Source organism: Colletes gigas, unplaced genomic scaffold, assembly GCF_013123115.1.
Source record: "Colletes gigas isolate AHSC1104 unplaced genomic scaffold, ASM1312311v1 Colletes_gigas_Sc00009, whole genome shotgun sequence".
Taxonomy (NCBI): Eukaryota; Metazoa; Arthropoda; class Insecta; order Hymenoptera; family Colletidae; genus Colletes; species Colletes gigas.
Window position 1 is genome coordinate 3971008 of NW_025106638.1, and position 21252 is coordinate 3992259.

General features: G+C 34.3%; 1 protein-coding gene across 2 annotated transcripts in view; it reads left to right on the forward strand.

Annotated features, from left to right (window-relative positions):
• The first annotated feature begins 3663 nt into the window (after window positions 1-3663).
• The window catches only part of LOC122397499, a 111530-nt gene continuing 93941 nt past the window's right edge, over window positions 3664-21252 (forward strand). For both annotated transcript variants that reach the window (XM_043396681.1, XM_043396682.1), the window contains exon 1: window positions 3664-4288. In XM_043396681.1, the coding sequence (XP_043252616.1) occupies window positions 4227-4288 (62 nt within the window). In that variant the 5' untranslated portion in view covers window positions 3664-4226. The remainder of the gene's footprint in view (window positions 4289-21252) is intronic.

A 21252-nucleotide genomic window follows, 5' to 3' on the forward strand; every position in this document is an offset into this window, starting at 1 on the left:
GTGTTTCTATTACGCTCAGAACCGGCTATGTATACTTGATGAAACTTCTCTGTTACTGAAAGTACTATACCAACTCCGGCTTGTATGCACTCGAGTCGATTTCACTCATTTCCATACGTTCAGTGAAACTACCAATTTTTTTCAACACGACCCTTTTTATCTTAAGTTAGTTCCGAGACAATTGTCGTTGACACAAATTTTATTATTACAACGCTGTTATTTATAAAACATGAGTAACTGCATATATCGCATAAAAGTCTGTTTTAAAAATGATGATCATGATAAATGTAAAATACAAAAGTTACTTGGTCACAAGGAGGAGAGAACTATTTTACTTATTTTCTATTTGTTTAATGCTTTCAAGGTTATTTACAGAGTAACTTTATTTTTTAAATGGAAACTTATATTCATATTTTATGTAAAAAAAAGAACAAACTTTTGTATAAAATATTTTTTTATCAAATTTTATTTTATAAGGATATTTAAAAAAATAACAAATTTGTTTACTTACGAGACTTCTTAATTTTCTTTATGATCGAATGATGACAATAATGATCAATAACAGTTACACATGAGAAGTGAATTTCATGACATTTAAAAAAAAGGTTTCGTACAAAAGTTTGTTCTGTTTTTACGTAGAATAAGAATGTGTAAATAAAAACATAGGTTTCAAAAACGTTCGATAAATAAAAAATGAATAAAATAGTTGTATTGCTCCCTTATAACCGAGTAACTTTTTTATTTTACGATCAAACCCTAGCAAACAGCGAACTAACTAGGCCATGTATTTTATTATAATTAATTACCGTTTTATAAAAAATATAATCAATGAGAAAACTGTACGTCTTGTAACTAAGCAGGTTCGTTCAAACTTTTTTAAAAATATTAAAGATGCTAATATAGCCAGACTATTTTATTAATTTATTACTAATATGTATATATATATATAAATGAAATCAGTAATTTAATTTACTTCAAAACTAAAGGATGGGTTCATTAAAATGACCATTTATTTAAAACATAGAAATATTTCTAAGTCTAATTCTCGAAACTGAAAGTAAATATTTAAGTTGCTCAAGAAATTTGTCGGCATAGTGTATTTCGAAGTTGCTGCATCGAGTTACGATTAAATATATTTTACGTGACTGTACACTTCCATCCGGAGTGTGCACGTGGTATGAATATGAAGTCTATTAACCAAAACTATACACACGTGCCTATATATATTATTTATTTACTTATCTATCTCGTTAACGATATACTTTTATTTTCTACATACACTATCATAAATATCAACGCATTTTTTATTTTAAGAATTTATTTATAATTCTAATGGAAACACATCAAATTGCATAATGTCATAGGAAAACCAATTAACTTTTATATCTCAGTCTCTCGGTAATAACGGAAAACAAAAAATATCTGAAACTTTGTCTAATTAAAAATGACGTAAAGTTCATTTTATAAAATTAAAAAAAAAAACAAGTATTATAGATAGCAAAATTATTTTTTCCTACGATCTCGTCAGATATAAAAATCACAACATAGGAGCAATCATCTTATATGAATATCAATTGCATGTCTTAAAATTAACTTACGGCAGTCGCAGGTGCAACTTCCGGAGTCATAACCAGCACATTCACAGTGCGCCCACATTTCACACGTGAAACATCTACTCTTCTACTCCTTTGTCTTCGCTATAATTTACATTGCAGAAAAGCATCGCTACGTTTTGAAATATTCTAAATAAACGGATAATTTTCTTCTATTATTTGAGGTGTTACTAATTAAATAACGTTGGTAACTTTTTAGATACTTTTAGATACGGTATTCCATAATATTCTAAATAATATATAATAATAATATTCTAAATATTTACTTACATAGGAGAATATAGCTTAGAAAGAATTAATTTGATCAAACATTAATTATATTTTGTATGCATTTAAATCTCATGCACTTTTGCAAGAATCGAGATTTTTAATCAAACATAAATATACATACATATATAGCAATTTCCAGAATAATTCATAAATTGTATCGATTTGCACAAGTTCTTTAAAGATTCGAAGCCACTTTGCACGACTGTTAATTTGATTTTGCGTACGTAGTCTGCGCATGCGCAGAACAGGTGCGTGAAACGCGTCTCGCGTGCAACAGATATCAGTGCATTCTCGTCCTTTCAAATTTTCAGTTCGATCCTTAGGAATCGGTTTCTCTTTCTGTAAGAGCGATCGCGACCGATCGGTTTGCGGTTGTGGACGCGAGAGTGAAATTCCAGTCGGAAGAGCAATGACATATCGTGCTAATACGAGTGAATGCAACAAGAAAGCTATAAGAAGGACATAAAATAAATTGAAACGGAATATCATTGAATATAATCCACTAATACAAATATTTTTATGACGTAATATGGAATTATTATTAGTTATTCTTCGTAAAGGCGTAAGAAAGGTTAGCGTTGAAAATGTTACGCGTGTCGCAGAGGAGCCAATCGAACCATAACGATGCTGTCGCATTAGAAACGAATGGTTTTATTAAGCAACTATTATATAATGTGTCCCGGAAATTTGTATCGAGAGAAACTGAATATCGCGAGTAGATTATAACTTACACGCTTTAGAGTTTCTACCGAAGAAAATGGCATCGACGGAGCAATGATGTTTTGAAAAGATGAAAGTGAAATGACGATAAAAGCGACACGAGAGATAAGAAAAACATTTTCAACGCACGACCAAACGCTTTATTTATTTTCGAAGGTGACTAGATATTTCGAATTATTAAATAAAATTATTATCTAGATTCTTCAATTAGCGAACGTGTATTAGTTCCTTTTAGTTTTATATAAATTTTGGTAGTATATAATTTGACATATATTTAAAAACTTTACAGTAGAGTAAAATGTATTATTATCAGCCATTTAGATGTGATTGCAATACGGTGACAAGTGTTATTATAAATACAACATAAGCTTAACAAATTATGAGAGTTTTGAAACATTTCAGATTAATTCACGCACGAAGAGCGAGAGAAAGGGTTATGTGTGTTAACTTGTTAAAAATCATCCGTAGAATAATATAAAACTCTAGAGAAACATAGTGTAAATACTAAATTTAATGATAATTGATGCCATATTACGAGGTCTCAGATAAATTCTCTTAAAATCAATACATATTAGGTTAACTACTTTAATAGTTTAGTATTGCGGTATGCGGTGCCCGGTTTGTCAAAATTTGCGCGTAATCACGATCGAAATAATTAAACGACCAGATTATCGATACACGGTCTAACAAGAGCACAGTGAAGAAGTTCGATGGCTCCAATTCTTTAGTCTTGCTAAAGGCTTTATAAAATCAATTTGGAGTTGCGTTTCCAAACCTTGCAATGCGAAAAATCAAAAGATCCGCGAACGTTTGCCAAAAACTGACTTTTATCCATCCAGACCCGTCACCGTGCGACGTGCGTACGCAGAAAACACGTGTATCCATCACGCGACACAAGCATCGGCGCGCGCATCGTCGCGTTCCTCAACGTATATACGTATACAGAGGGAACCTGTTCGCTCGGCGGATAAACACGCTTGTGTAGACCGTCACGCAAACAAAGGAGAAACTGTCGTGCGCGCTACACACGCAGAGGGCGAACGGTACCGGTGTATATCGGTGGTTAAATAGGCATCGCTACGAGTCGCGTCGTCGCGCGTGTGCGTGCGCGCAGGTAGAAGGAACGCGTTTCATCCGCAGGCAGCCAGCGAGCGTCTGTCCGCGGGACGCAGTGTGCGTGCGTGCGCACAGGCAGAAAGAGGAGAACAGCGGCAACAGAGGCAAAGGTGCGGCGTGACCGCTCTCGTCGCGACACTACCGCGTGAGTGCAGCGAGTCGGTCGCCGTCGGTCTTCGGTGCTTTTCGATCGTGACGGAGGATCGTGGAAAATCCGTGGATCCAGCAACCTGTTGCGCTACCGATCTCGCGTGCACGGGTCCTCGTGCCAGCGTACCGCTACCGCGGCAGCCAGCCAGGCCTTGACGGGCGCCAGCCAACCTGGACACTTATTTAACTCGCGCGGCTTATACACGCGTTCACACGTGGATCGACGCGAGTTCGCGGCATCGTTGCGTGGATTCGAATCGGGACGAATGCAAGTGGCGTCGAGGATGCACGGATTTCGACGTCGATATGTGACCGGTGGGTGATCGTGTGTCGATAGTGCTTGGTCAACGGAGCACCATGTCAACGACGGACGTGTTTCGAATCACCCAGCAAGGACCGCCTGCCGAGGAGGACCAAGGGTAACGTCCAGTGTACTTTTCGTTTAATCGGTTCTACGTGTCGAGATTCTCGGTTCGGGAAAGTAGAGAAGGATTCGTGCGATCGAAGGACACGAACGGCGCGAGTGATTGTTCCGGAAGATCGGCCGGGAATGTTTGCATCGAGGTTTCGTTTACGCGTTCCTCGCCTCGCTCTTAAACGCGATCGAAGACTCGCACGGTCGATATAGAATGTTGATCGACCGTTTGGAATGTCATTTAGTCGACTCTTCCTCGCCAGGAGAGTTTATCGAGTGTTTTGGAATTCTTTTCGTGGAATTTATACCGCGATATTTCATCTCTTTTTTTCCTCGACCGTCAGGCATGTCGCGACAAACGTGTTTATTGAACTTTAACGCGGCAACTGAGAAAAAATGCCAGTCCAGCGAACACGCTTGCGTTCGTAGTCTGATCTTTCTAAGATTCTAGTTTCTGTTACGATCCGTAAATTCCGCTGGAAGATAGGTACTCGTTGAGCGTATATACTTAAATGCTTCGAGGACGAAACGTTCGACCAAATCTTATTTACATATTTTATATCTCACCAACGTTTACGGGTTTATCGAAATGATTTGCGTTATACTTTCTACGCTGCTCCAGGCGATAAACCTCGACGAGCACAAACCAGCGGAGTGACTGTCGAATACTGACCCGTCGGGAGTAAGACGTTTGCGAGAAACCTGTTTTAACATTACCCAGAGCTTTTCAGCCTAAAATGCGGCAATATACAAACTCCGCGTTTACAATATTCGGGTAATTACACCGATTCTTTCACGATCGATCGAATAACTAGCCGCCTGGATATTCTCGTCTTTCACCAACGAGCATACTTTTCGACAAAAACAACCGAAACGGGTGACAGTAACTAACACAGTCCGTGAAATATTCGATACGTTATTGAGAGTGTACGATTGCGTTATTTGCTAGAAGAGCATTTCTGGCGCCATCGAGCGTGTAATTAGACAAATGCTCCGATAACGTGCGTGTATCTTTTATTGTTACTACGCTGCGTAATTTATTTGACGTGGCAGCTGTTACGGTGAACGCCAGTGCGGATTATATCTTTATTCCATTCTTATTGTTCCGCGAACAATACCATGGAACGAAATTCTCAGTGTTTACGGTAACAAGTATTTTGCAGGATACTCCATCGACCGATTCGTCGCGCATAACCCGTCCCGTGCGAATTTGGGAAAATTATCGTTGACTTTTCGAATTAATCGTGTGATCGGCAATACCGTAAATGGCCACGAATGAATAGAAAATGCGAAAAGCTTCCATATAGAGGTAGTGCCGCGATATTAGTCACGTTCCTCGACGTTCTCCCCTCTTTTCTCTCTCAATGTCAATGACTGCTCCCTCAGGGCTAGTTGTGACCCTCCGTGCGAACGAGAGTCTCGTCTTTCTGTATGTCGTAGCATACATACATATAACCGAAGTCGAGTGGAATGGCGCTTTCACACGGAGGTATAAGGAACCCGCGATATTTATATATGTATATGCATACCCGCTGAATTAACCGACGTGGCTCGAGGCAGGAAATCTTATACCAGTGAAAAAATTTATTTTAGTACTTTCTAACGACGTTTTCTATTATATTTTATTCCTTGGGGCATGGATAAACAGGGCTCAGCGTGTGCAAAACGTCCGAAACGCTGACAAAATACGAAAACGTGATTTTGTTTGTATGAAAATTAGCGTAGCAGAGTTCTCGAGGTCGCTGATCACGAATTCAATTAACCGTTTATCCATAAATAAATGTTTTCATTCATAAAGTAGTAAAGTGATTCTTTTTTTAAATACGCCTTTTATATGTTCCATATAATTCCATGAAGTTGCAATAAGGACAATTTTGAATAGAATTTGTGTTTGATTAGGCAATATCCACGCATTTGTTATTCAGTAATCTCAATATGATAATAGTATATCCAAAAAAAATCACTTTATATATAGATACATATATGTATACATGTATTGAAATAATTTTAATTTGTATATATCAACAATAACAGTAGTAAAAAATACAACTAGAGTGCTTCTATTACTGCCTCCTTAAGTTTATCGCATAACGTGATTTAATTAGCTGAAAGTTTTTTAATTTAAAGGAATCATTTGAATACGGTTTAAAGCATAATATTGCTAAAAGTTTTGGAACGTTTGAGAAATTTTTAATCGACCACTGGAAATGTCTGCCATGATAATTGATGACATTGCAATATTATTGGAAACATTGATAATATATTAATAATATACAATGCATTTCATTGCTTGTCAGATTTAAAGTAGCCGTTGGTGACACCAATTTTCAGAAAACACATGAAAATATGTAATTACTGGGTGAAGTAATTCTATCTATACCTAAAATACAATTTTCTATTTATGTGCAAACATATGCAAGATTTTACATTATAGACATTATTCAGAAATAGATTCCATTTAAAACTAGCATGTGATCTCGTTTTTATATTAGAAATGAAAGTTGATAATGATTTCTGAAGAAAAAGTGTTTAAAAAATATTTAAAGGTTAACGAAAACCACACCATTCGGATCAGTAAAAATACAATCAAAACTATGATTCAACGTTTTCTTATACAGTTTTTCTAACTTTCGTTTTTTGTTATAGTTTAAAGTATTATCAAATGGTATTGCAGTTCGTAAAAACAGTTTCCATTGCTTCAAAAGATTCGATTCAGCTGCATTTTGTTCGCGTTTCGGACGTTTCGCGTACTGCGGGACGCTGTTACCACGCATTGAACTCTCCAGCGACGAATGATTTCGCTCAAGATAAACAAGAATTCTGATCCACGCTGTCCCGCAACAGCTGTTAATCTTACGACGATCCCGTCGCGTTACGTCACTGGTAAACTTAATTACGAATGTTCAGTCGACATGTTAACGGTTAAATTGAAAATTAAACGTACACGCGCGAGTTCCTCTCGAAAAGTTTCATTATTTGAGAATACATACATATATTCGTCAAGTTTTATTGATTCAAGAGAATAGGAGTATAACAGACTTTTTTTTCGCGTTTTTCGAGCTGGTTTTTAGGATTTACAACTGCAAAGGTATACAGAAATTGCACCTTTCGCCTTAAAAAACATGGTGTTTTACAAGGAAATCATGTTCGAACGATACAGTATACACAAATACTTTCCCTTTGAGTTACTTTGAACAGCAACTACAAAACATAGACGATAAATTTTACCTAGTAACTCGGAACATACGTTTACTGTTTTCCAATGTTTCTTTTTTCAATTTGCATTCCAAAGAATGTATTTCGAATATATCAATGAATTTTAATAAACGGGCGATAATAGTGTTTGAAAGCAAATTACAAAGATGACGCTTTATCACCCGTAAAGGTAGGAAAGTTTAGAATAAAATTTTGATTCTATCAAAGATTTGCCCACCTTTGATCTTCACATATTTTTGAACACTTGCTGCAAAATTAACGGTAATTTCTTGTTTACATAGAGATTAAATTTTAACTTATGCTATCTTTGCGTCTCCAGTTTCAATGCAATCTCACCAACTGTTTTCCCGCGATGCGGTAACGAATAGACACAATTGCGTTTTATTTACATAGATGTATCGTAGCCTCGTGCTTCCGTCTAACTTCCTGACTGCACAGAGCAGATTTATGCATTTATTTGCGATAGTTGTTTTTATAATGTTGGCGTTGGCGCGCAAACATCTGTTTTATTTAAACTGAAAAAGATTTTCGTAGATTCATCGACACAAATACACGTAATATGATACGAATTTTACTTTTTACCGGAAAATATTCCCAAATCGAATTTTATTGCATAACGTTGTCAAAATCAGGTCGAAGCCAGTAACGATTTGAGTTTTATAAATAGTTTATAATAAAATGAAGGAATAAATGAAAGATTTAACTACGATTTAGAAGGAATGGACAGAATTTCTTGTTTCGAGTTTCTTCAGAGAGTATATTTTTATTTGAGTATATGTCATACTAGAAAAATCAAATATAAAGGTAAAGAATGATGAAACACAGAGATTATGGTCAACTGGTACAATCTGCTTTCTATCAGTCTACTCTCTTACCTAATTCTTAGTTTCTGTCACGTTATTACGGTGACAAATGCAATTTACTATTACGAAGGTTTCTCGATCGATTCTGTCCAGATAGACAAACTACGCGAGGAATAAAAAGAACATTAGTGGATGAAAAGTATGCTTCCACGAGGGAAGGAAAATCTTTTGTAATTCATAAGGAAAATCCATAAATTATTACGTATAAATGCTTTGTTAAAAAGTTATTAACAATTAAATTCAAAAATTTCAAATCGTTCTGGAAAAATTATTTTCAGCTGTGGGGGTCGATTACAATAATTTTTGGTGAATAGACATACCCCCGAAATCCTACCCATTATCTAGAAAAAAAATCGAGAAGGTGTGAAATTTTTCGATGGAAAGGAAAAATTTCAAATTGTTCTGGAAAAATTATTTTCAGCTGTGGGGGTCAATTACAATAATTTTTGGTGAATAGACATACCCCCGAAATCCTACCCATTTTCTAGAAAAAAATTCGAGAAGGAGTGAAATTTTTCGATGGAAAGAAAAAATTTCAAATTGTTCTGGAAAAATTATTTTCGGTTGCGGGGGTTGATTACAATCATTTTTGGTGAATAGACAGACCCCCGAAATCCTGCGCATTTTCGAGAAAAAAATTCTGTACGGGCGGAACTTTAAACGTTGATAACTTTATAACGAAGCCTCAATTAAGAAATTGATATTCTTGATTTTGGTCTCATTTTGGCATCTAGAATTCCCCATTAAAATTTTTCCCAGGGTTGGCGGAACACCCTGTATATGCATCTGTTTGGTTATCTATCAGTTCTCATTTATACTGTGAAAATGAATAGAACCCTATGAATGAACTTGCTTGTGCTTCGAAGAGAAATTCAGGTATCGTAAGTCCGAAGCAGTACTTGGAAGAACGAATTTTAAACCTTAAGGTTGACTAACGGGACTTCCGGCGTTCGTACATACCTGCAGCGCATGCGGGGATCGCCGGTGCAATTTCTGTGACCCGCAATAAACATACATTCTTGCGCAATGGAGGAAAAATTGCAAGTTTGTGCTAGCTTTTTCCTTTTGACACAAATCTTGCGAAACGCGACAAGTCGCGATGCAATTTTTATAACTTATATTCGAATCTTACGTGGGTCTCTATGCCCAAACTGGCGTAAAAAATTCAACCGTACACTAAAATTATATAATTTTAACGAGTCTTTAATTATGCAAGAATCAAAATTAAAACTTTTTAATTCTGGATATTCATACTTCCAATATCATCGACGACGAATCGATTGAAAATTAAACAAATGAAGGATTTCATATTTCATCAATGAAATATAATGTTCATAATGATGGGAATGCAATAATTATTGAAATTGTTAGTGATGGAATTGTTCAAATAATTTAAATTATATGATGCTTTAATAAAAGTATTATTTACAGTACCTATTATAATTAATAATGTTAATGTAATAATTATTGTAATAATATAAAATAGATTGAAATTATTAGGAAAAGGTAAATTTGGATCTTGGAATGAAAGTACACTTCGTATCTTAATAAAAAAAAGCAGAATAACATGAAACCAAATAAAGCACTATATGTTCTTCTAAAAACCGTGTAACTTTTACCTGAAATACTTTTTTTGCACATCAAATAATTTCTGAGTTATTTGAGGTCATTATTTTACGAGACTCACGCTGTATTTTTCTTTTTAGTATAAAGTATTGGTGGAAAACATTAAACATTGATATCGAGCTATTAATTAGGGTCGGATTCGCAATAATCAATTTCGTTTAAAACGTGAAATAACGACGCCAGATGCGTAATATCGATAACAAGAGAAATTGTCTGGATAATTTGATTCTCTTTTCTATTCTTGGTTGAAATTCTGAACTACCTCGCCAGTTATAAACTACGAGTGAAATCACCCGTGTAATGAACCGATTTTCATTTACATACGTGTACCAGATCAAAGTACCAGGTACAGTGCACGAAGAGAGTAGTGCAGAGGAAATCGTCTATGCGATGATTTTATGTTCCACGAGGCACAAGCTTCGGCCACATAGAAATTTATTGAATAATACGAAACACAATGATTACTCGCCTCTTATTATGCGACTAATAATTAATTATCTTAATGATGGGAAAGCTATTGTTCCGCGTTGCATGAAGTTTAAATGACAGAGTGCAATTGCAAGGATAGTTTCGATGATAGACACGATTCTCCTCATTTCCGCTCCATTTTCTGTGTTAATATATCGAAAACTTATCATCGACTGCATTCTCATATTTTTTTCTGCGCTTTGAATGGTTTAGAAATTCACGTATGCGATATTAAACCTTAATGCTAGCACAGAAACGTGTTTGACCATAATCGCTATTTTCTATTTTGAACAAAATATTTTTTAATATCATACAGGGCAATCAATGGTTATTTCAAGTGTAAGATGGAATTGAAAACGTGGAATTACAAATAGAAGATTAACTATTAGGAAATACTATTTTTTAAAAACAGTATTATTAAAATTTTTTAAAGATGTAACATAAAAATACGACAGATGTATTACGAGCAAAAGGGATATTTTCGAACGAAACTATTTACGAGAAAATTGTTTTCTTCGTATTATTGTTCGTGAAATAACCTCTATCAGTATTGTATACACAAGATAAAATTTAACGAACATAAATAACGGAGATCTTATAAATATTTATCGTATGTAGCATTTTTCAAATTATCATCTTTTTTTTATGTTACCGTTAGTTATTCATCTATGTAAATGATCTAAAATAATTCATACAACGTTATGAAAATGTTTAATAAACATTATTGAAACATAAAAAATGTCTTTGAGTCAGAAACAAAGGACGAATTATTTTTGTCTGCTGAATTCGTCTGAAAAGAAATGATAAATGTAACCTAAATGGCAAATTGTTGAAAATATCGTCAGCCGTTCTACCTTTGGAAACGTAGTTCGAGTTTGTAACATTTAAAAAACAACTTTTGTACCTTCGAGTGGAAAATTTACGTGAAGAAAATACCGTGTTCGACTGCAAAGTATTAAATCGAGTTTCAGACAAGTACATACATACATACGTACTTCATGAATCTTCGAACGTAATTACTTGGAAAACGAAAGCTCGAACAAGGAACGTTCATCCTACCTTTTCGTTTTATTTTTTCAATGAAAAATCATTTCCATCGGTATTGCCACCCGTATCACGCTCCCTCGTATTATGATGCTGTTAATACGAAACATTAATTAATTCGATGAGAATAAAAGCATTAATCGCGATACGTATTTGCAAACGTTGTCGTAACGTGTTATCTTCGTGTACCGGAGCATATAACTGGATATTCGTTTCCTTCTGAAGGTGCACCATTTACGGAAAATGGCGACAGGGCCACTCTTCCTGGTACACCCGTAAAAGGATTTACCGTGATTAGTGGAATACTACTCCAGAATGGTGCTTTAGCGAGGATCATTGCCATTAGTATCTCTGCTTATTTGCATATTAACAGGCAACGCGTTCGCGTCGAATACAACGCGCATGTAACAAAGAGCAACACTCTATCTTTTTTAAATTCCTACGATATAATAATGAGGATAATCATTTAGATCGATATAGGCAAATTTTTAAACTGACTACTCGAAAACACCGAGTATTACGGTTATAAATAATCGAATGATATTTTAAATATTTTCATTGACAACAATTGTCGAACTGGTCGAAATTGCAATCTACGATTTAAATTCTAGAGATTTCATTCTAAAAGATTTGCATCACAAAAGAATTATATAAATAAGGGGTACGAAGTGAACGTTTGAAGTACATTCGTAATTTCTGAAGTTGTGAAATAATTTTTTATTGATTTATATCGATAAATTCAGACGTAACTTGAATTTACTTTGCAAATCAATTTTTATTTTGCATAATAAAAATGTTGTAAAAAAAAAATATAATAATATTGCTTCCTATTTACATTTTAATTTTTACGGGACAGTCACGTATTTTCTAATTGTTTTATATCATTTTCAGTGTTAATGAATGTAATATCCAAATAAAACAAAAGCAGTGAAACATACATTGATTTGTTGTTTAATACTTGTAACAATCTTTTGTAGTATTTACATGAATTTGTATATTGAAGTTTATAAACTTTAATATACGCTTTACCAAATGAAATATGCTTTCCATTTAGTCTCGAGTAATTTATTATTAATTATTATTTTTGGATTTTGGAGCAATGTAATCCTAGTACATTAGTTTTAAACGCAGTGTTTTAACGCCAGAAGAATGCAGTAAGATATCATTTCACCGAACAGCCGTAATTGCAACTTAATGGTTGCAATCGTAAATGCACTTCGAAATTTTGGTGCTCGAAACTACTTTTAGTAAAAGCAGCAATTTACGAAAATCATTTTTCGTGAAGTCGTTAACTAATTCCCGTTAATCCTAATTGGCAAGATGAACCTCGTCGCTTAAATCCCTCAAAATGGGAAAACAGTAAACTAGTAATAGACTTAAGGGTTTTCTATTCTATTCTATCTTTTTTGGGTGCGATACTAGCACTATCGACTCTATTTCCTACTTCCACCTGTCTCCTGTTCCTTACTCCAGTTATTCCCCTCCCTTCTACTCTTTTAACTCCTTCTCCTCCCCTTCTTAACTCTTCCGCAACCCTAACCTCGCCTCCAGCAGTCGCTTACAACTAAAATTAAAGTTAACATTAACCTATTACAAAGAAAATAAAACTAAAATAACACTACTTAATCTCTAGTCTCAATTACTAATTATCACTACCCCATTAGGAACATCCTCCTCTGCCTCCTCTTCCTCCTAACTTTCCCCGCCTATCGCGACCCGGACTCCTCCATCCATCTTCTTCTCTTTCTTCACAAATCCTTCTCTATCTTATCAAAAAACCCCTTCATTACCCTATATACCCTGGTCCTATTCATCGTCAACAACCCTACCACGTCTTCCCCTACCTTCGCCATTTCCTTCCTCAACCTCCCTCGAATCTCCTCTCTCTCCAGGTTATACAAACCACACTGAAACATTACATGCTCCACATTCTCCTCCCCCTGCCCACACTCACATCTTCCGTCTCTAATCATCCCTTTCCTTGCCAATGACCCTCTTAGGTCATAATGATTTGCCCTTAGCCTGGAGACCATCCTAATCACTCCCCAATTCACCCCTCTTAACTTTTCAAACCACGGCTTAAACCTCTCCCTCTTACTACTGACCCAAAACGTCCTAAAATACTCCCTGTCTTTTTCCCTCCCCTTCCTTTCCATCTCCTCCCTGAACTTCTCCCACCCATCCTTTTTCCTTTGTTCCAACACCTACTCAATTGGGCACCTTCATTCCCGTGTCCGTTGGCCCCTGTGCATATCTCTTCACCACCTCATCCGCCATCTCATTCCCCTCGATACTTACATGACTGGGTATCCACACCAACACCACCCTCTTTTTCCTCGTTGACCCCCATACTACATCCACTATCCTCACCACCCACGGGTTTACCTCATTTTTCCCGTAGCCTCCCTCCTTGATTGTTCTCAGTATCATCAACACCGACAACGAGTCTGAAAACACCACCCCACTCTCCTTGCCCTCCACTCCGCCAAAATTCTCTAACGCCCCCACTATGACAATCGCCTCTGTCGTAAAAATCGACATTTTTACATCCACCGATATCCCCCCACTTTCCACCCCCTCCCCAGGGGTTTTCTAATCGCTTTAACGTTTTGTCCTCGTACAATATTTGCTCGTTAAAAGTGTTTCAACCGCCACTAATCTAAAGTTTTACCCATTGCTGACCTATTTATAGATCAGTGCCAACTGCGACTAGTTCTCTTGCGCATTACGCTCAGATAGCAATAAATTATTTGTAATTCCTAGGATGCAAGCTACCGCGAGGTAGATACGTGCATTACAGGTCGGGCTCGTTGGAAACATCAAAAATTGAAAGAATTGACAGCCTCGGTCGTTTCTTGATGTAAATTATTGAGACGCTGATACGAGCAGGTAGAATTACGCGATCACGATCACTGATTAGAAGCTTAATGCCGTGATTAATGCGACTGGCGCTACAATGATCATACATAGGCATAATATTGAATTGATATGCAGTCGAGCTTCGATAATTCTCTAAAACTACAGTTTCGTTTTTTTCTATTTCTTGTGAAAAGTCGAAATGTAAATTCAACTCGAATTATTGCATCTGGAACTTGAATTTAGAATAGACGCTGTAAATTGAAACTACAAAACTGTAAATGAAACTATTATCATCGCTTTTATAGTTGTGTATGCTATGTGTCGCAACGTGTCAATAATCGATTATTATACCGGAAGGAAGTAATAATATTAAGAGAAACGTATTCCTTTGTTCCAGTCGCAATTAAAAATGCTACGCGTCAACGATATCTTAACAAATCGACGCAAAATAAAATTACAAACTTATTTAATAATTACGAGTAACAAGAATATGTACAGATTGTAAGTATGCACTAAATAATTTACCTTGAAGGAATGAATTTTTCTCTGCATGTTAAATTTTTGTTCAATTTGTTTTTTTAGAAAACTTCGATAAGATAAAATTTTTACACAGTGAGTCACAAAACTACTGGCACGCGCAGAAAGTGATAGGAATACGAAGAGTAAAAGAAATGATAAAAGATTCTTGTTGTGTTTTTTATTTGAAAAATATAATGTTTAAACCATAAACTCGCAATACTATGAACAAAAACGACAATATCGTTACTTATACAGTCGCGTCGGTATTTAAGTTGACACTTATCATTTTTATAAAATAGCCGTAAAAGGATACAATAAAAATAAATAAAATACGAAATGTTTACAAAAATAAATTTATTCGTGTCTTAAGTAAATAATGTCACCTTATTAATTATGTTCATTTGAGTAACAATAGCATTAACAAATATTTTCTAATGAACGTCTATCGGAAAGTAAGTTGACAATCGTTATAAAGTAAATTATAATTCTATAAGTAACAGTAAAAAAAATATTTAATAAGCAGTTTGATACCCTTTGGCTTTAATTACTTCCAGTAAACGATTTGGCATACTGTGTATTAATTTTTTTAACGTTTTGGGCTGTATTTCATCCCATGCCTTTTTTAGTGCGGCTATCAATTTTGGTTTTGTATAGCGGTCCGATTTTGGTATTTTTCGATCGAGTTCGTCCCATAAGTGCTCAATCGGATTTAAATCAGGGCTCTGCGGTGGCCAAGAAAGCAGCAATAATATTGTTTTCGTCGATAAATTTTTTAACGATCTTTGCAGTATGTTTCGGATCGTTGTCGTGTTGGAATATGTATCCTGTATCTAGCCCAAATTTTTGAATTGATGGAAACAATTTTCTTTTAGAATATCGACGTATTTCGCTGCTGTTAATATACCACCAATAACTGTTAATTTTCCTACATTTTCATTGTTGAAGCAGCCCCATAACATTATAGACCCTCCACCGTGTTTCACGGTGGAGGTGATAACATTTTGTTTAAAAGCTTCTCCTTTTTTTCTCCACACATATTTCCTTCGTTTGTTTGATTGTAATTCAAATTTTGACTCATCACTCCAAATTATGGATTCCCAGAATGCAGTCGGTTTATTAAAATGCTCTTTTGCAAAATTTAAACGTTTGCGAGCATTTGTTTCGGAAATTTGTGGCTTCTTCCTAGATATTCGACCATGCAACCCAGCTTCGTATAAACGGGATTTTATTTGAGTGGTCCTTATTGGCAAATTTAAATCTTCTTTGATCTGTTTGGCAGTAATAAATGGTTCCTTTTTTGTTATTTTAACAATTTCTCGATCCCGACGGGGAGTTGTTTTTCTTTTTCTTCCCGTTCTAACTAAATTTTCAGGTTTCCCAGTAGTCTCTATCTTTTTATAAATTTTTCGCACCCCTTCCTTTGATATCCCAAAATCTGTGGCAATCTGTTGCAAACTTTGCCCTTCTCTCCTTCTTTTATAAATTAATAATCTTTCAGACTCGTGTAATTCCCGTATTTTCGGCATGCTACAAGTAACCAATTCTTAACAATAACAATACATACATAACAAAAAAAAAACATTATATAAGAGACTAAATACATTATCAAATTATTAAATGCGCGTTTAATAGCAAAATTTTATTAATGAAATAAAAACTTGATTACGTCAACTTACTTTCCGGCGAACCAAATTTAGGAAATATTTTTACAGATTGACTGTTATTTGATTGTACGCGGTGTTTTCACTTTGACACTCACTGGTATACTGAGGCATTTCTTGTACATAATGTAAACAATGTCAGAATGTACGGAAGGACGCGTACAAGTGTTTAAATTATGGAACAATATCGTCAATACCAGAAATACAACAACGTCAACATAAATACCGACGCGACTGTAGTTAAGAAAGAATGAAACGAAACGATTCCGCGTATCAATTGACGTTACAAAAATTAATAATTTTATTAATGTTAATATTTTGTGAGATACCCTTTTTGTTTTGACATTGATTCCACAATTTTAAATTTAACAGCGAAGAAAAGAAAAGAATATCAGAATAGGCTGCCATAGACAGCCATTTATGAATGGAATCGTTTCATTTTTTTTATAACTATACGTGATGATATTATTGTTTCTTTTTTTCGTAGTATGTATTATGAGTTCGTGGTCTAAATATTACGTTTTTGAAACAAAAAGCGTAAAAAAGTCTTTTATTGTTTCTTTTATCCTTCATGTTCCTATCATTGCCCGCGTGTGCCAATAATTTTGTGACTCACGAGTCTCGAAGGCATTGGGAAGATATATCTTTCCTCGAGGCTCGAGTTATCGCGGCTCGACTGTATTATTTGCAGTAATTGTTCCACTATCAGCTTTTTTTTTGCTACGAATAAGGATATATTTAAAATGCCTCGCGTGAAATCATAGTGTTTTTGCTTCGTGGTCGTGGGTAGTTCCCACGAGATGAAGAAGAACATGCAAAAAGGATCGAGGTAAAAACGAGAAGGAAGTAGATCGTAAAAGGGAGAAACTTTGTGTCGAGTCTGCCGCGTTATTCGGAATACAAAAAATATATCCGGTTGTATCCACGTATCTCATTCGTTGGAAGCTTTTTAAATAAAATTCCGTCGTGAAATTTACCTCCACATTAAAATTTCTTCGCTCGAAGAATGAGAAAAATCCAAAAACTAGGATAAAAGAATGTTGATAAAATTGAATTAATTATTTATTAACATTACGTAACTTCTTTATTAAGATTATCTTGCAAGCTTACAAGACCAAACGGAAAACTTGTATTATTATAGAAAACTTATTTTATATATCCTTTTTCTATCGTTTTTATGTGGGTCTTAATAAGTTTTTTTTTCGTACAATAGAATATAATATTCGAAATATATTAGTATTTTTTCTGTTCTTTTTCAATACATCGAGATGAATGCATTATTCTAAATAGACTGCTTCCATGAATTTCTGTTAGTCACTGTCGATAGTATAATTTGTAAAACAAAGATATTTTGTTAACGTATTATTATTGTGAAAAATGTGATTCTGGGATGTATATTTCGTGTATTACGATCTATTATACGGGAAGTACTTATTAATAATTATATAAAATATGCGTTCATAGATTATTTATAACGAATACTGTTTATTTTAATCATAAAGGAAGTACATACTAATTTCACTTTATGTTATATTAGTGAAATCTTTTCATAATTTTAACACGTTTTCCGTTGACTCTTTCTAACAAATAATGCTTGTTTGTCTATGTTAAATTGTTTACCTGTGTTTGATGAATCAGTAGTGTGATATTATGATATTGACGTATCTATCTATTGTGATTAAAATTATAAATAAATTCTTGATCTTTCTATATGTATAGAAGAAACGAGTTCCAAACAATGAGATGAACAAATCGAACCAAGATCTATCAGACCTTGCGATCTGTTTGATATTTTTTTTTTTATTCATCTGACAACCAACCAAATAAAGAAAAAGAATGACAGTTTGTAATTTATTTTTTTATAACAATAAATAAAAGTGAATCTGACTTAATAAACAGTTCACTTATTGCACTCAGCACAGCTAAATTTTTCATGCATCGACTCTCACGATATTAAGAAAACATTTTATCGGTATTATCGATGATTTCCGTGTGAACAGCTGGTAATATTTCATGTGGAGACATATAGTGTACACAACAATGATGTCCACAGATGGAAGGCTTTGTAATCCCTCTTCCTGACATATTGCAATTACTGGGTCACGCCCATATATCGTGGAAGCAATTCATTTCATTGAATGACCAATACTGTATTTAATTCTATTTTCTTTAAACGAAATTCAAAATTAAATGTAAAAATAGCTTTCTGGTTGTACCTTTTAATTACACATTTAAAAGAAATATTTCTTGGTTTATTAATAAAACTTCAAATTCATTATATTTGATATATTAAATCACAATTTTATGTTCATCGAAAGTATCAATGCCTATGTAAACAAGATCCGTAATAAAACTAATCGATAAATAAAATAAAGTATTAAATAAACTGTATTCGTTTTACCATTGTACTTATTGTTAGTTCTACACTTAACGGGTTTGAGGTTTTATTAAAAATAGATAAGTTGTGTACTTTTTTATGGAGCTATTAGAGAATAAAATACAATGTGGAGGGCACGAATTTATTTGTTCCGAATGTTTATCAGCTAAAAAAAATGCTGATAATGCTCGATATTTCGACCTTCGAGTCGGAATTTATTTATTACAGTAGTTCGTGCTCTTCAATGAAATAAATTCTGCAAGAATCGCGGATTGTGAAAAAATCACTGTTCGCGTGATTCACTGTGTAGGCAGCGATGTAAGAAAACGCAGTCAGATTACACAATTATGAAACATTTACGACCGGCATAATGATGAACTTGGCGATAATGAGTCATGGAACATTAATATCGTTTAAAACAAAAGAACACAGGCACAGGAGCCACCATTATATCGATCTGATTTGTTTCCAAAGCTGTTATTACCAATAATGACTATTAGCAGCTTAAGTAAGTTAGCTAGGATACTACAAGAAATAGATTTTCACTAACAGCAGATTTAGAACGGTTTAAAATTTTAGGTCATAACGGGGACGAGGAATTTATAACATTTTTAGGCGCTAATGTGTATTTAAATTACATAATTTCAATTTAAAAATCGTTGTTTTATAGATCCATTCATTGTTCTATGGTCAACATTTCTCAGTGAATCTGAAATAAAAATTAAAATGAAACATTTAGTGTCTAATGTACAACAACAAAAACCTAATTAATAAATAATTGAATATTCATTGTATACGAGAGTATGTGTGTTAAGTAATTATAATAGTTCCAGCTTTAAGAATAAGCTTAGAATCAAGTTTAGAAATAATTTTCTGTTATCGTGATTTCCTATTAAAATTTATATTATTGTAACTTTGCAAAGTATTATTTTAACAATTAGATACATAAAAACGTGAGAAATTAACATGGATTTCGAACGATAAATTCTACGAAGATTGAATTTCATAATAATGTATAAATCAAAATTCTTTAACGAGTACCGAAGCCAGGGAGAAAAGGATGTTCATACAGCTGCCAGCTATCGAGAAAATCATATTTGAAACAATAGAATTAGGGGAATTCCTAGTTGCTCATTCTATTGTTTCTTACTTTTGATCGCATTTCGTTTAGTAGCCAATTGCGGTATATTGTTAAAATGTGTACCGAAAACAGAGAAACGACGATAGAAGGAGAAACATTATAATTAGGCTTTATGAAGGTGGAGGATCTCTTCGAAAAATTGGCGAGTGCAACCTTCGTTAATTAAATTTTTCAAACTATCTAGCAATTACAGCTAATATTTTGCAGACATCATTAAAGATAGACAGTTCCGTTATTTGCGGTACAACCGACCATTTTCTTCATGGAAAATAAGTCGAAAACATAGAATAGAATTCTGTCTTATAATAATTCATTTTCGAGATTTGAAAATTACTCACTGGTTTTGCTTGCAATTTTCAAGCTCGATTTTTGCAAAAATAAATAAATTTTTTTTTTCTGTTGGATTTATTTGTTTGCAAAGAATCGCCCCTAGTCAGTTGCACCACGAAGTTTCGAACATCTTACGAAAGATTGTTAAAACCGAAGTGGTCAGTTAGAGCTTTCCCCTTGTAATAACCAGTTAAGTTATACCTGCCATTGTTATGTTAAATATGTTATTTTAAACCCTATCTAATAAATATTGAAAACAGACTCTTTGTCAATGACACTAACCATTAGAAACATTTAAATTGCTATCGTTCACTGTTCATTCTTCTATCAAAAAAGGTAATTCCCCAAATAGCTACTCGATCGATTACTCAGTTCGTTGCACTCTTGTAACTATTTTTGGTCAAAACAATTGTTATAAAAATTACCCACTTTCTTTGCTATAAACAAAATTACCTGGTTCAACGAGATCTGGCTGAAAATACATATAAATGGAAAATTCACGTGATCGAAGCTTCTATACCTCGTCCGTGTTAACGCAACCTGTTACTAGAGAATTCTGAACGGTCATTTTTTTGGTAAACAAGCTTGTTTACTCATTTCCAAGAGCTTTCAAATTACTGTTAGATAATATTACAATATGATTATCAGGATGTGTTGGAAATCCTATAAATACAATATAAAACTGAAACGACTAATGTAGAGTAGGCGTTATTGTACCTGTAGATGTATAAAAGAATTCACCCGATAGATTCAGGAATATCCGGAATCTAGATATTTAAAACAATAGACAGCGTCCTAACAACCGCTACTGCGAGGCGTGATTGCTAATAAATGTTTGTTGTTATACGAATATATCCCATAATA